Genomic DNA, 15,513 nt, shown 5'->3' on the forward strand with positions numbered 1-15,513 from the left:
GCCTCTGGATAGCAGACCTGGTCTCCTTGCCATACAGAATGCGCTTCACCTCCTTCAAGTCTGCAGGTGGCAGGTGCTTCTCCAAGCATTGCTCCAGGGACTCCCACTCCGGTTTCGCCATGGCCAGCAGTCCAGCAACTCTGCTGCCAGACCTGAACTGCCTGCCCTTTGCCCCTAGGAGAAGGGGGAGGTGGGAAGTCTGCGCAAGCGTGCTGAGTTCCTGAGTTCTGCTTGAGCTAACAGCATCCCGGGGCAAGGCTCGCGTGTGGACACGCCCACTCCTCGCGCCTCTGTGGTTCACAGCCAATCAGAGCTTCAGGACTTCTCAGGGAGGCCCGCCCCTCACCCTTCCCGCCTCATTCAGAAAGCAGCAGGACACAGCCAATCAGCACTCCCGACACTAGCGAGAGGGTCCGCCCCCTGCCCTTCGCACCTCCTTCGGCATGCGCTGGGGCAAGCTCCCGCCTCCGTACCTCACAACCAATCAGAGCTTCTGAACTTTGCAGAGAGGCCCGCCCCTCACCCTTCCCGCTTCCTGGGACACGCCCCCTTCCTCAGCGCTACAGGACACAGCCAATCAGCGCTCCCGACACTCGTGAGAGGGCCCGCCCCCTACCCTTCGCACCGCCTTCGGCACGCCCCTTCCACGCGCTGGTTATTTACCTCAGGTGTGATGGTCCCGAGGCCTTCGTGCCGGCCATTTACCTCAGGTGTGGTGGTGCCGAGGCCTTCGCTTCCTCCTCGCCGCTGCCGGGTTCCGGGACGACGCCTCGGGGCAGAGGAGACGAGGCAGGCCTGAGGTGGGCCCTGGTCACCTGGACCAGCAGCCTCAGGCGCAAGGACTGGGTGCCCCCTCAGCTCCCAGGCCACACCGCACAGGGGGCAGCAAGCCAGGCCGTCCTCACTGCGGAGGAAGGTACGGGTGGCTGGGGGTTGTGGCTGGGGGTGCGGAGCAAGGTACGGGCCGGTACCGGGAGGCAGCGTGCCTCTCTCTTCCCACAGGCGGCCGGGGGTGGGGGTCTCCCCAGGTGGGGTGGGTGAGGTGAAGGCAGCCTGCGGGGAACCCCGGTTCACCTCCCTTGTCCGTGGGGCGCTGGCAGGGGTGCCCATAGGGGCGGTGTTCCTGGGTGGGGGGAGTGGAGGTACAGACCTGGGGGGCTGAGACAGGGTGGCGCCCCATTTCCTCCCCTCTGCTGAGCATTGGGCCTAGTAAACCCAGGTTTCCTCCCTGTTCTGCCCAAATCCTGAGACAGCTGCTTGGCCTAGCTGGTGGCGACCCCAGCTGGGTCCTTCAGTCCTGGGGGCGGGCTGCTGCTGTTTCTCTGTAAAACAGGACCACGCAGGTGGCCCCCTCTCCAGGATGGAATGCTATTCAGCTGTGGGAAAGATTGCCCTGACATGGTCATGGAAGTGGGCTGCGCTGGGCACAGAAACGCCAGGTCTCGCTGATGACTGTGGAGTCTAAGAAAGCGTTGAGTGATAGAAGCTGTGAGATGCTGTAGGGGGGAGTGGTGAAGAAAGGTGGATGAACCAGTGAACAGAACGTCTCTGGTCTCCCCTCTCTGCAATTCTGTTCTTCCAGTAAGACTCTCACAAACACGTGCTACTGCGTATACATATACGATTTCACATAGCCATTAAAAGTGGAAAATTCATTTTTTTAAAAAGTGAAAGACAAAAATCACAAAAAGAGGATTGCCCATTTATATCTCAAATGGGCAGTTGTCATTGAAAGTAGGTGCTGTATGAGGCGGGCACCATGGTGTAGTAGGCTAAGCCTTTGCCTGTGGCACCAAGTACTGTCCAGGCTCTGGTTCACGAACTAGCTGCTCCACTTCCAATCCAGTTCTCTGCTAATGATCTAGGAAAGCGGATGGCCTAATTGGAGTCACTCCAAAGCCCACTCTGGGTCTCCAACATGGGTACCCAAAGGCTTGAGCCATCCTTTGCTGCCTTCGCAGGCCACAAGCAGGGGCTGGATGGGAAGTGGGTCAGCTGGGACACGAACTGGCACCCATGTGGGATCCCGGTGCTTGCAAAGTGAGGATTCAGCCACTGAGCCATCACGCTGAGACTGAAGCTGGTGATATTGAATAGGACCTTGACACAGGAGTAGAAATGATTAGGACTAATTCCATTGATTAATCCTATCTCTCCCTGAAGTGACAGGTCATTCACCCACGCTAGGTCATTCACCCACGCTAGGTCATTCTGGGCCAGTTTGACAAAATGACTAAGTTGAGAATGACTAGAAGCTCTGTGTTCAATCTGCTTGCTTGGTCACTCTGAATGATAACGAGATCCTTCAACAGATCCTTGGTGGTAGTCGTTGGAAAACCCCTCCGGGCTCTGCCCTAGTTTCTGTCTGAGCTGGATCCACAGCCAACCCCCGACGAAGCTTACAGCAGGCAGATGTGCTGGAGTGAGGGGCACAGCTCTGTCTGTGACACCATGACGTTACTTATGGATGTGTAGGTCATGATTCTGTAAGGTGTAGACACACCTGCAGGAAGGTAGGAAGCACGCAGCCTCAGTGGGTGGTTACCTGTGACAAGGGAAATGTGGGAGGGAACAGGAATGGGGGTCGCAGCTGCCAATACATAACATGGTGATTCTTTTTCAAAGACGATCTGAAGCCTATGAAAGCATTAACTGTTTTTTTTTTTTTCTTAAGTTTGGGAGTTTGTTATTCCCTCTGCTTTTCTTTGTGTTTGAAATATTAGACTGTTTCATAGAAAAAAAGAACCTTAGCTCAGAAGTCAGGAAACCTGCAGGTTGGCCTGACTGCTATAGAAGTGTCAGTTTTAAGAAAGGCAGTTTAGGGCCCGGCGGCGTGGTCTACCGGCTAAAGTCCTCACCTTGAAAGCCCCGGGATCCCATATGGGCGCCGGTTCTAATCCCGGCAGCTCCACTTCCCATCCAGCTCCCTGCTTGTGGCCTGGGAACGCAGTCGAGGACAACTCAAAGCCTTGGGACCCTGCACCCGCATGAGAAACCCAGAAGAAGCTCCTGGCTTCGGATCAGCTCGGCTCTGGCCATTGGGGACAGAACCAGTGGACAGAAGATCCTTCTCTTTCTCTCCTCTCTGTAATTCTAACTTTCCAATAATAAAGAAAAAAATATTTTTAAAGTAGTGGTTCCAGGTGTGGAAGACAAAATTTTAAAATGTTTGTGTAACATTCCATATTATGTGTATTCCACAATTCCTTTATCTAGTCATCAGTTGACTGACATCTGGGTTGATTTCGTGTCTTAGCTGTTGTGAATTTCTCTGCTGTGCACATCGGGTACAGATGACTTCCTCATATGCTGATTCCGTTTCCTTTGGATACAGTCCCTGGAGTGGTAGATCAGGTTTCAGATATCAAAAGAATCTTCATAATGGTTGTGCTGGTCTACATTCCCACCAACAGTGGATTAGGACACCGTTTCCTAGACGTGCTCTCCAGCATTTATTGTTTTCTGTATGATGGACATTTTCACTGGGATGAGGTGGGACCTCATTGTGGTTTTTGCTTGCATTTCCCTGTTAGCCAGAGTACGTGGGCATTTTTTTTTTGTATGTCTATTAGCCATCTAAATTTTGTTCTTTGCATAATGCCTGTTCATGCCCTTTGTGTATTTCTTACCTGGGTTGTTTTGCTGTTGCTGAGCTTCTTGAAGCCTTCATAAATCCTGGATATTAGTCCTGTCAGTTATGTAGTTTGCAAATGTTTTCTCCCATTCTGTTGTCTGGGCTCTTTGCCTTATTGACAGTTCGCTTTGCAGTGCAGAAGCTTCTTAGCTTAATGTAATCCCATTTGTTTATTTTTGCTTTCATTGCCTGTGCATCTAGGGTCTTTTCCAAGAAGTCTTTGCCTATGCCCAGTTCTTGCAGCATGTTCCTAATATTTTCCTCTATTAATTTGATGTTATCAAGTCATAGATTTCGATCTTTAATTGATTTAGAGTTGATTTTTGTATAAGGTTAAGGTAGGGATCTTGTTTCCTACTTCTTCTTGCATGAATCCGGTATTCCCAGCACCATTTGTTGAAAAGACTGTGCTTTCTGCCTGGATTGATTTCGGTTCACTTGTCAAAAATTAGCTGACAGTAGGTGTATGAGTTCATTTGTGGGATTTCTGTTCCATTGATCTTTAAGTTTGTTTTTGTGCCAGTACCAGGTTGTGTGGAAAACAACTACCCTGTAGTACATCTTAAAGTTTGGTGTTGTGAGAACCTCCAGCTTTATTCTTGTTACTTGAGATTGTTTTTTAGCTCTTTGGGTTCTCTTGTGTTTCTATTATAAATTTTAGCCTCTTGTAATTCTATATCATAAAATATCTTTAAGATCTTTATCTGCTAGTTCGCTCCCCACATGGCTGCAGCTGCAAGAGCTGGACTGATCTGAAGCCAAAAGCCTTCCTCTGGGTCCTGAGGACCCTAGCCATTCTCCACTGCCTCCCCAGGCCATAAGCAGGGCACTGGATCAGAAGTGGAGCAGGCGTGTGATGTACTGGTGCCCATATGGCATGCTGACGCTTGAAAGTGGAGGATCAACCTACTGAGCCATGGTGCCAGCCCGGATGCTGTGTTTTATCAAATGCTTTCTCTTAGCTGATGTTGTTCCACAGCCTAGGTTGTTTTTTTCTTCCTGGAATGGGGCTTGCCTGCCTCATCTGTTAGGTGCTCCTTGCTGCTGTCCTTGGACAGGCTCTCCTCGTTTCCTAAATTATGTCAGCTTACAATCAGTGTTGCTGCCTCCCATCTTCAAATTCTCCATTGAGATCCACTATTTAGGCCAAAGGCTAAGATGGTGTGGCCAAAGCCCTCTGGTTTGTCCCCATTTCCTGCTCTGTTTCTTCCCCACTCCATACTCTGGGCTCCAGCATTGTCTAGTTATGTGGACAAGCCACATCATTCCATGCGTCTACCTTTTGCTCAGCTCCTCCTTCACCTAGATAACTCAAGTTCAACCCGTAAGGTTCAACTTCAGTGTCTTCTCTCCTAGCTCCTTCAGGCTGGTCTTAGTTCCCACTTGCATGTTGCTGTTGCCCTCTTTGCAGGTAATTTTTAATCTATTGGGTTTCTAAAGGACATATCACATCTTTGCATGTAACTGTTGCTCAGTAAGTGATTGTTTAGTCAAACTGAACATTATATCAATTTTGTATAGTCACCAGGTCCATTTTACATATATTAATACCGTACTTGGCTGCTTTTCAGCAAGACTGCCTTTGGCTGCAGTGATTGACGATCCTTTTGCTTTTGATAGGACTAAACCTTGGTTATCCAGGATACAAATAATCCACCCACAGGTGGCTCCAGCAACAGTAAATATTGGGCTGTCACATACAACCCAGCTCTGCTTTCTGCGGGGTTCCTGTTTTAGTACATCATGCTTCAACCCTCTTCAATTAACCTCTTGTCAGCATTCTCTGAGATTAGGAGTTGAGTGGGCGCCTCAGCCAAGGTGATCCTGAGTTAGTGCAGATGTTTATCGGATCCCATTGCCATCTGCCTACCTGGACTTTGAAAAACAGTACTATCAGCAGAATATTGGGGTGGGCATATACATGTATTCAAACTCTGGTTTTACTACTAGGTAACTGTAGGTTTAGGTAAATTGTTTGATACCTCTTCCTAATCTCCTAAGATTAAAATCAGTGATTTAATTTTCATGAATTGTGTGATTTTATGATTGCTGAGGTATGTGAGTTGTTGTTTGTTTTTGTCTCCTTTAAATCTGGATGACAAGGGCAAGAGGAATGCCTGTTGCATGGTATCCAGAGGAGATCTTGGACGTAGCGCCTTGAGGCCGAGGGCTGGCGTCTCTTGTGCTGGAGTGCCATGGGTACAGCGAGATCTGACTGGACTAGGCATACAAGGATTTACAGTTTTGTCCTTTTTCTACCCCTTCCTAGTCACATAACTGTACATGCATCACATCTTTTCTGTTAATAATACCTTCTCTTTTATTTGAAATAAATTAAGTTGAAGTATATTTGAAAATCTATAAAGTGTTGTCTCTAAGATTTTTTTTTAAAACATTGTTGATTTGAAAGATTATACAGAGAGAAGAGACAGAGAATCTTTCATTCGCTGGTTCACTCCTGTCATAGCCACATGACCAGAGCTGAGCTGATCTGAAGCCAGGAGCGTCTTTCCAGGTCTCCCACGTGGGTGCAGGGTCCCCAGGCTTTGGGTCATCCTCTGCTGACTTTTCAGGCCATACACAAGAGCTGGATTAGAAGTGGAGAAGCCAGGAATTGAACTGCTGCCCTTATGGGATGTTGGCCCCACAAGTGAAGGATTAGCACGCCACACCACAGTGCCAGCCCCTAAAATCTTTTTATTTGAGGAAATGTTTGGATTTAATGTTTCTGTAGGAAATGAATAAAGAAGGCATCCTTTGGGTACTTTGAGCTGTTTTTCCAGTGGTAATAGTGGCTTTACATTGAATCACTTATAGTGAATATGAATAGCATATTTTTTTTTAATTATTTATTGTTTAACTTCAGTAATTACATTGTATTATGTGACACAATTACATAGATACTTGGGTTCTCCCCACCCCTCCCCAAACGAATAGCATATTTTTGAGATATATGTTTCCTCTCAGTTTTCCCCATGGGTGCAGGGTCCCAAGGCTCTGGGCTAAACTCTACTGCTTTCCCAGGTCACAAGCAGGGAGCTGGATGGAAAGTGGAACAGCCGGGACATGAACCAACACCCATATGGAATCCCAGGGCTTACAAGGTAAATATTTAACCAGTTGAACAATTGCAGTGGACCAGAAAGAATGGTACTTTTGAAGTAGACTAAAATGAATCAAAGCCGACTATCCTAAGTTGAAATCTAGTCCATTACTCGTGACTGGTTTGTCTAATCATTTGGGCCAGTAAACTACATACATTTATATAGATCATCAAAAGTACAGAGTTCCAGACTATGAAGAGTAAGCTTGATGGGCAGTGGCCAAGCCAGGACTTGAACTGGTGCCCATACACTGTAGCTGCTACACCACAGTGCCAGCCCCCCCTTACACTTTTGCTTTTTGAGTTATAACATTGATAGGCAGGGAGATGAATGGGGGAGAAAGAATTCCAGATTTCATGAAGAATCAGTGTGGTAAATATAGAGCATTTTGAAAAGTTCACAGATATCAACAGAGGATTGGATAAGAAAGCTATGGTTCATCTACTCCATGGAATACTACTCAGCTATTAAAAAAACCAAAATGCAGTTCTTTGTGGCCAAATGGGCCAAACTGGAAACCATAATGCTAAGGGAAATGAGCCAATCCCAAAAGGTTAAATACCACATGTTTGCCTTAATTTAAGATGATATGATCTTATGTATAACATGTTATGTTTTGAATGTTATAGGTTGTGTATAAACTAAAATTGAAATGTCAATGAGGTGGTCACAGAAGGTGGCTGGGAACTCGCATTTACTTTTAACATATTGGTTACTCATTACTATGTCAATTAATTCCATGGTGATGTAATTTTTTGCTGATGGTATGTTGGAGCTTTTAATTGATCGGGATGATAGTCTGCTGGCTCTGTCTTCAGACCAGAGAGTGTATACCTAAGAAGCCGTTGAACTTGACTGGACAATAAGATGCTGGACCCTATGTTTGGTATATGCTTGCAATGGGGGAATCTCAACTGAACTTGAACTGTGGTTATGCAACAAGGTGGAGGAATCCACCATGGTGGGAGGGTTTGGGGAGGGGTGGGGAGAATCCCAGTACCTATGAAACTGTGTCACATAATACAATGTAATTAATGAATTTAAAATAAAATTAAAAAAAAAAAAAAAGAAAAGTTCACAGAGGGTCTGGCGCGGTAGCTTAGTGGCAATATCTTTGCCTTGCATATGCTGAGATTCCATATGGGCCTGGGCTTGTATCCTGACTGCTCCACTTCCCATCCAGCTGGGAGCTGGCCTATGGCCTTGGAAAGCAACGAAGGATGGTCCAAAACCTTGGGACCCTGCACCTGCATAGGAGATCTGGAAGAAGCTCCTGGCTTCGAATCCACAAAGGCCACTTGGGTAATAAACCAGCAGATGGAAGATCTTTCTGTCTTCTTCTCCCTGTATATCTGCCTTTTTTTAAAGTTCATAGAGGAACTGGTGCTGTGGTATAGTGAATTAAGCACTGCTTATAGTACCAGCATTCTAATTCGAGTCCTGGCTGTTCTACTTATGATCCAGCTCCTGCTACTGCACCTGGGAAAGCAGCACAAGATGGCCCACGTGTTTAGGCCCCTGTCACCCATGTGGAAGGTTGGGGTGGAACTCCTGGCTTCTGATTGAGCCTCTCACATCTATTGCAACTAATTGGGCAGTGAATCAGCAAATGTAAGCATGTGTTTGCTCTCCCATTCTCCTCCTCTTCCTCTCTCTCTCTCTCTCTCTCTCTCAACTCTCAATAGGGCCTGATGCAGCATCCTAGCAGCTAATGTCCTCACCTTGAATGCACCAGGATCCCATGTGGGCACCGGTTCTAATCCCAGCAGCTCTGCTTCCCATCCAGCTCCCTGTTTGTGGCCTGGGAAAGCAGTTGAGAACGGCCCAAAGCCTTGGGACCCTGCACCCGTGTGGGAGACCCGGAAGAGGTTCCTGGTTCCCGGCTTCGGATTTTATTATTATTATTGGAAAGCTGGATATACAGAGAGGAGGATAGACAGAGAGGAAGATCTTCCATCCGATGATTCACTCCCCAAGTGACCTCGGCAGCCGGTGCTGTGCCAATCCAAACCCAGGAGCCAGGAACCTCTTCCACGTCTCCCACATGGGTGCAGGGTCCCAAAGCTTTGGGCCGTCCTCGACTGCTTTCCCAGGCCACAAGCAGGGAGCTGGATGGAAAGTGGAGCTGCTGGGATTAGAACCGGCGCCCATATAGGATCCCGGGGCTTTCAAGGTGAGGACTTTAGCCGCTAGGCCACGCCGCCAGGTTCAGAATAAATATTAAAAAAGTAATAATAATAATAATTTTTTAAAAAAAAGTTTAGAAAGGGGCCCCGCACTGCTGTAGCAGGTAAAGTACGTGGGTACCAGCTCAAGTCCTGAATACTCCCACTTTCCATCCTACTCAGTGTTAACTGCCCAGGAAAGCAGCAAAGGATGGCCCAAGTCTTTGGGCCCCTGAACATGCCTGGGAGACCCAAAAGAAGCTCCTGGCTCCAGACTGGCCCAGCTGGACACTGTGGCCATTTGGGAGTGAATGAGTGAATGGAAGGTTCTCCTGCTCGCCTTCTCTGTGATTCTGCCTTTCAAATAATAAATCAGTCTTTTTAAAAGTTCATGGAAAAAGAAAAGTATGAATTTATTTTTGATACATCTCTTGTTAGTAGAAAAATGCGTATTATGAAAAATTTTGTGTGGATTTCATTTAAAATTTTTATTTATTTGTTGTCTTGGGTCCTTCCACTGCTTTCCCAGGCACATTAGCAGGGAACTAATTGGGCATGGAGTAACTGGGACTTCATGTGGTGCCCGTATGGGATGCCAGCATCGTAAGTGGTGGCTGGCTTCATCTGCCATCGTGTTGGCCCATGGATTTCTTTCTTTTTATTATTTTTTTTTTGCAACCAAGTAAACTCATGCCTTAATTCCATTTTCCATGAACTTTTCAAAAATTCTTTTGCAAACCTTTCTCTACTTCCACTAAACCAGCTGCCTAAATTTGCAATTGACTGTAACCACGGCGTATGTGGAATTTAGGAGTGTGGGCTGTAAGGCCAGAGGTGTGTCTTAGCTTTCATCGTGAGAAGCACACTGTCCAGAACCCAGCGAGGTCTCAGTCTGTTCTGTGCTGACCACGGCACACCTGAAATTGTGTGTATCCCTGGCTGAGGTGTGCAGTATACAGATCATCCTGAGGATGCAGAGAGAAAGGCACTGTGGGTTACATTGCTGCTTGGAATGCTTAAATCCCATTTTGGTGTTCCAATGCAGGACCAACTATTCTACTTGGATCCAGCTTCCTGCTAATGTGTTATAGGAGACAGCAGAATGTGGCTCAAGTCCTTGGGCTCATGCCACCCAGGTGGGAGACCTGGGTTGAGTTTTGGGCTTATGGGTTTGGCCCCGACTGTTGCGTATGTTTTGAAGAGTCAACAGGTAGACAGAAGCGCTGTCCTCCTCGTTCACAGTCACTGACTTTCTTCTGTTTTTAAAGATTTATTTTTATTGGAAATGAATATATACAGAGAGAAAGATCCTCTGCTGGCTCATTGCCCAAATGGCCACAATGGCTGGAGATCAGACGATCTGAAGCCAGGAGTCAGGAGCTTCTTCTGCATCTCCCATGCAGGTACAGGATCCCAGGGCTTTGGGCCGTCCTCAACTGATTTCCCAGGCCACAAGTAGGGAGCTGGATGAGAAGTGGAATAGCTGGGACACAAACCAGTGTCCCTATGGGGATTCTGGCTTATGCAAGGTGGGGACTTTAGCCACTAGGCCATTGAGCCAGGTTCATGTCACTGACTTTCAAAGAGATAAATCTTTTCAACAAGTAAGAATTTGCAGAAAAGGAAGAGGATGTTGGTGACAGTATCCACAGAGTTAAAGGCACTGGGGACATTTAACTAGTGAAACTAAGCAAATTCAACAAGGATATTATAGTCACTGTATTCTGCTTTCTGAAGGGGGCCATGTGTAAGATGTTTTATGCAGTCCTATGTCCCCAGTGAGAGGAATTGAAGTCAGTGGTAGAAACTAAGTGAGGCGTGTTTCAACCCCATCATCTCCAGCAGGTGATGTCAAAGGGTGAACCAGACGCTCTCGGTCCACCAGGGTGTTCAAGTGGTCCAGATGACCACTTGGTGGGAGTATTGTAGAAGAAAGCCCGTGGTCAGATGGGTTGTTGAACTAGAAGGTGCAGGACTCCTGTGTACCGTGCATCGTATGACGTGAATCAAAACCACCCAGGGATGTCAGATCCAAAGGACCAGAAACAGGCTAAAGAACAACTCGGGATTGATTATTTGGAATCTGAAGAAGGGCAAGTCAAGAAAAATGTTCTTACTGAGGAACCAGGAGGTGGAAAGATGTTATCATGCATTGTTGTGTGTTTAGTTTTGCTAGATTTAAAGGAAAAGGACCGCTTTGTTGCAAGATTTGATAGTTACAGGAGTTCTTGTCCCAGAATCGGGAGGAAATAATGATGGTTGCAGAGTGAAGTTTCAATTTGGAAGTGGCTGTATCTGGGGTTCAACTAGGGGACCAAAACAAACTCCAAAGTTTAAGAGACCAAGTAGTTATATAGCAGAGGTGAAATAAGTTTAAAAATAATTAGATTTTTTATATTGTATGAATTTTTTGATACTTATTTGATTAGGATGTGAAGAGTCAAGAGTTTTAGTTAAGTGGATGGGACCATTGTTTTGACATTCTCTTCCTTTCTGTATTTGGGGAGAGGGGAGAGATAAGGGGAGAAGCCACACCCAACCTCGCAACCATCCCAGGGTCCCTGATGTGGGGTATGCGCTGAGGGTCATGCTCAAGTGGTTTTGAAAGTTCAACATGTGCACATGCCAACAGTTCTGTATTGCTGCCAGTCTTGCCACTCCAATCATGATGAAATCTCTCCAGACTCCACTGGCTGATACAGTCCACCCTAGAGTCTCCATTTGCCCAGATTTTCACTGCCAACTCTTGGCTGGGGTAGTTGATCAATTTGTTCTGTTCTCCGTCCTCTCTTGTGGTACCAGGTGTCCTCTGCAGGCTCCAGTGTACTGTCATTTCCTCCATGTGCACCTGGATGTGCTGTCCACTGCTCCAGTCTGAGCCACTGAGGAAGCCCAGCTCTGACACATGCATTCCACGCTCATACCATGGAACCTGCATCTTCCTCCATGGTTGAAATTCTGAGTTAAGTGATTCAGCTGGGGGGATTCCCAAAGAAACTTCATCTGAGGTGATCCCAGATCTGATTCTTGTGTACACATGCCAATACAGGGTCTGGCACAATCCGTCACCCAAATCGGCCTATGTGCACACTGGTAGTTGCAATTGCTGGGTCAGTTGTCTCCAGCCCTGTCTTCTACACAAACTAATGAGTGTTGCAGTCCAGCCCATTCCTGCCCAACACACACTCGGCCCTCACACAAACCAGCGGGAGTTGTAGCCTGGTCAGAGCACCACTCAGTAATCCCCACCAGGCCTGCTCCCTGCCCTGGTTCCTGTGCTTGCCAGTATGTACAGCAGATGGTCCAGTCTGTCCCACATCCCATTCAGCTCTCATATGTGTCAGTGGTCATTGAAGCCTAGTTTGATCCAACCAGTCCCACTGTCCAGCCCACACATGTGCTGGCAGGTGCAACACTCTGTCTCGCCATGCCTGTCCCAGTCCTTGTTCTCATTCTCACCAGTCGGAGTTGCAACCCAAGAAGAACATACCTAATATTTCCCTTCTGGGTTCACTCTTACTCCCACATCTTGCACTCTCCAGGTGGTACTGCAATTTAGCTCAACAGAGTTCTCTCTGCCACCCACCGTCCCCCCAATGCCAACATCTGCTAGCTGATGCTACAGCAAAGCCCATCCAACCCTCACCCCCTCTGGTTTATATATGTACCAGTAGGTACGGTCTGCCCAGCCTGGCTGGTTTCCAGTCAGCTTACATGAAGGCCTACAGGTGTTGTAGCCCTGCCCGGCCTGGTCTGTCCCCAATCTCAGCTTTGGCACTAGGTAGTGGGAATAGAGGCCCAGCAGGGGATCTCCCTGCAGCCTCCCTACCAGGTTTGCCCACTCTCCCCCGGGTCTCACATGTGCTGGTTGGTTGCTGTGTCCCAGTCTGACATGGCCTGCCTCACCTCGGCATTTGCCAGTGGGTGCTATAGCCTGGCCCGGCCCGGCCTGCCCCCAGTTCCAACTCATGCTGGTGAGGACTACAGCCTAGCCAACCCAGTCAGCCTCCAGTCTTGGCCCTAGTGTGAACTGGCTGGTATTGTAGTCCAACCCGGCATGACCCACACACCATTCTGACTCTCAGATTTGCCAGTGGGTGATATGAACTGGCTCAGTCTGACCTGCCCCATACCTGTGCCAAAGGTAAGCCCAGGGATGCCATAACCAGGCCTGGCCTGGGCTGCCACCTTTCTTGGTTCTTGCACTCACCTGCAGGGACTTTGTCCCGACAGAAGAGTTGCCAAACTTTTCCATCAGAACCTTTCCCAGTACTAGATCTCACACACAGTGGGTGGCACACACTGGGCTTATTCCTAGTGGGTCCATGGGCCAGCCCTACTTAGTCTACCTCCTGTCCTAGCTGGAACAGTAGCCTTTGCTGATCGGCTGTCACCCATTCCAGTTCTTATTGTTGGGTACTACAGCCCAACCAAGCCTGATCCATACCTAGACACAGCTCATGCATGACTCAGCAGGGACAGAGACCTAGCCTAGCCCATTCTACAACCATCCTTTTTCTCATGAGCTCCAATGGGTACTGGAGTCTAACCCAGTCTTGTACACCCCCGACCCAGTTCACACCCATGCCTAGGGAGACTGCGTCCATATATCAGACCAGACCACATCCCCTACTTTGGCCTCTGCGCTCTCCAGTGGGATACACAACCCAGCCAGGGCATCCCCTTAGCCCCCCAGTCAGGCCTGATCTCAGCCACAGATCTCATGCATGCCAGTGGTTGCTTTGACCCAGCTTGGCATAGCCCCTCACCTGTCTTAGCCTTTGCCTTTGGATGCTGCAGCCTGGCTTGGCTCAGCCAGCTTCCAGTCCCAACTCTTGCTGGTGGGTGCTGCAACCTGGCCCTGCCCAGTCTGTTCTCATCCCTTGTTCATGCAAACCAGTAGATGTGGCAGCCTAGCCCAGCATGACCTGCATTCCAACCTGGTTTCTGCACTTGCCAGTGGGCTATGGTTTGCTTAGCTTAGCCTAGTCTTCCACTTCCAAAACTACCTACTTGCCAATGAATGAAGCTACCTTGTCCAGCCTGCCCAACACCCAGACTGGACCACGTGCTCATCAGCAGGAAATATGACCCACAAGGGGAGATTCCCAGGTTCCCTGGTTTGGGCCCCTCCCAGACCTCGTGCATGCCAGCAGGTGCTTGACCCTTAGCCAATATGGCCTGTCCCACCTATCCTGGCCTTTGTATGGGCTGGTGTGGCCTGGCCTGCCCCACACCCTGTTTTAGGGTGCTCATGTGGGTGCCGCAGCCTGGACCTGCCTGCTTGTTCCCAGCCCCAGTACTGGTGAGCATCGGTGTATTCCATGGTCATGCCTAGCTCAGCCCATCACCATCCCAACTCTCAAGCTAAGCAATGGGACTTGTGATTCCATAGGTTTTGGCCCACATATTCCGCACAGAATCCACCCCGGACCTGGTTCTCTTGCGTGTTGGTTGGTATCATGGCCCAGTCTAACGTGACCCTCTCCCTGATCCCACACTCATTGTCAAGTACTTGGATCCAGCCCTTTCAGACAGGCCCCCAGTCATAGCTTACATGTGCACTGGTGGTGGTTGTCAGCCATGTTACATGCTAACAAGCCCAATCCAGGACTTCCATGTGTGCTGGTGCATCAGCCTGACCCCAAAATATCTTCAGGTCTCTCTCTTCCAAACTACCAGGTCTCAGTCCCCTTGTTTACCTGCAAGTTTAGTGGCCCTGTCGTTGGGTGTTCCTCAGGGCTATGTCCCTAGGCAGTAATTTCATACCCCCAAGACCCCAGAACTCACCACCGGGTGGCCAGCAGGCAGAGTCCACAAGCCCAGGACCCACCCACCCCCAACCTAGCAGTGCTAGCAGTAGTGAATGAGGAGCTGGGACCCCCAGCAGGAAGCCTGGGCCAGCGCAGGTACCCCCAGCCACGTGGCCACCCATGCTGCTGCTCAGACTTACCTGAACTCTACCCTATATATTTGTTAAATCAGACCAATGATATTTCTTGTGTCCTATGCTGCTTCATCTGTATATAACCGGAATCCCCAAATCCTTCACACAGAAGCAAGGTAGTTTTTGTGTTCTGAGAGCCTATACTGGGTGAGTGTGTGTGCATGTGACCTGTGTGGAATGCTTGCAGGATTGCAATAATTTAAGCAGCTTCTCTGGCAAGTTCAGGTACACCTGAAGCACTAGCCCAGTCCTGCCCTCAGTCCTAGAATTTGAGTCGGCTTCAAATCCCAAGCTTGTTGCCAGTCCTGTGGGTTGATATCTTCCATCTTAAAACTGGGCCACCGTGTCTGGGCACCAAATCATCATTTTTCCTTAAATCATTCAATCTCAATCTCTCTCTCTCTCTCGTGCATGTGCAATCTTGGTTTCTTTTAATATTGATTTATTTGAAAGTCAGAGGGAAAGAGAGATCTTCAGTGCACTAGTTCACTGCTTAAATGGCTGCAGTGACCAGAGCTGGGTCATGCCAAATCCAGAAGCTTCTTCCAAGTCTCCCATGTGGGTGGTGGGGGCCCAAATACTTGGGTCATCTCCCACTGCTTTTCTCATGTCTTCAGCAGGGAGCTGGATAGAATTGGAGCAGTTGGCACTTAAGCTGGTGCC

At 48.5% G+C, this 15,513-nt stretch overlaps 1 protein-coding gene across 1 annotated transcript in view; it reads right to left on the minus strand.

The window, feature by feature from the left end:
* The window catches only part of UPB1 (beta-ureidopropionase 1), a 39,231-nt gene extending 39,003 nt beyond the window's left edge, over positions 1-228 (minus strand). Inside the window, exon 1 of the mRNA XM_058656497.1 lies at positions 18-228. Coding sequence (XP_058512480.1) covers positions 18-121 — 104 coding nt within the window. The 5' untranslated portion in view covers positions 122-228. The remainder of the gene's footprint in view (positions 1-17) is intronic.
* Between the last annotated feature and the right edge of the window lie 15,285 nt (positions 229-15,513).

This window comes from Ochotona princeps, chromosome 29, assembly GCF_030435755.1.
Source record: "Ochotona princeps isolate mOchPri1 chromosome 29, mOchPri1.hap1, whole genome shotgun sequence".
Taxonomy (NCBI): domain Eukaryota; kingdom Metazoa; phylum Chordata; class Mammalia; order Lagomorpha; family Ochotonidae; genus Ochotona; species Ochotona princeps.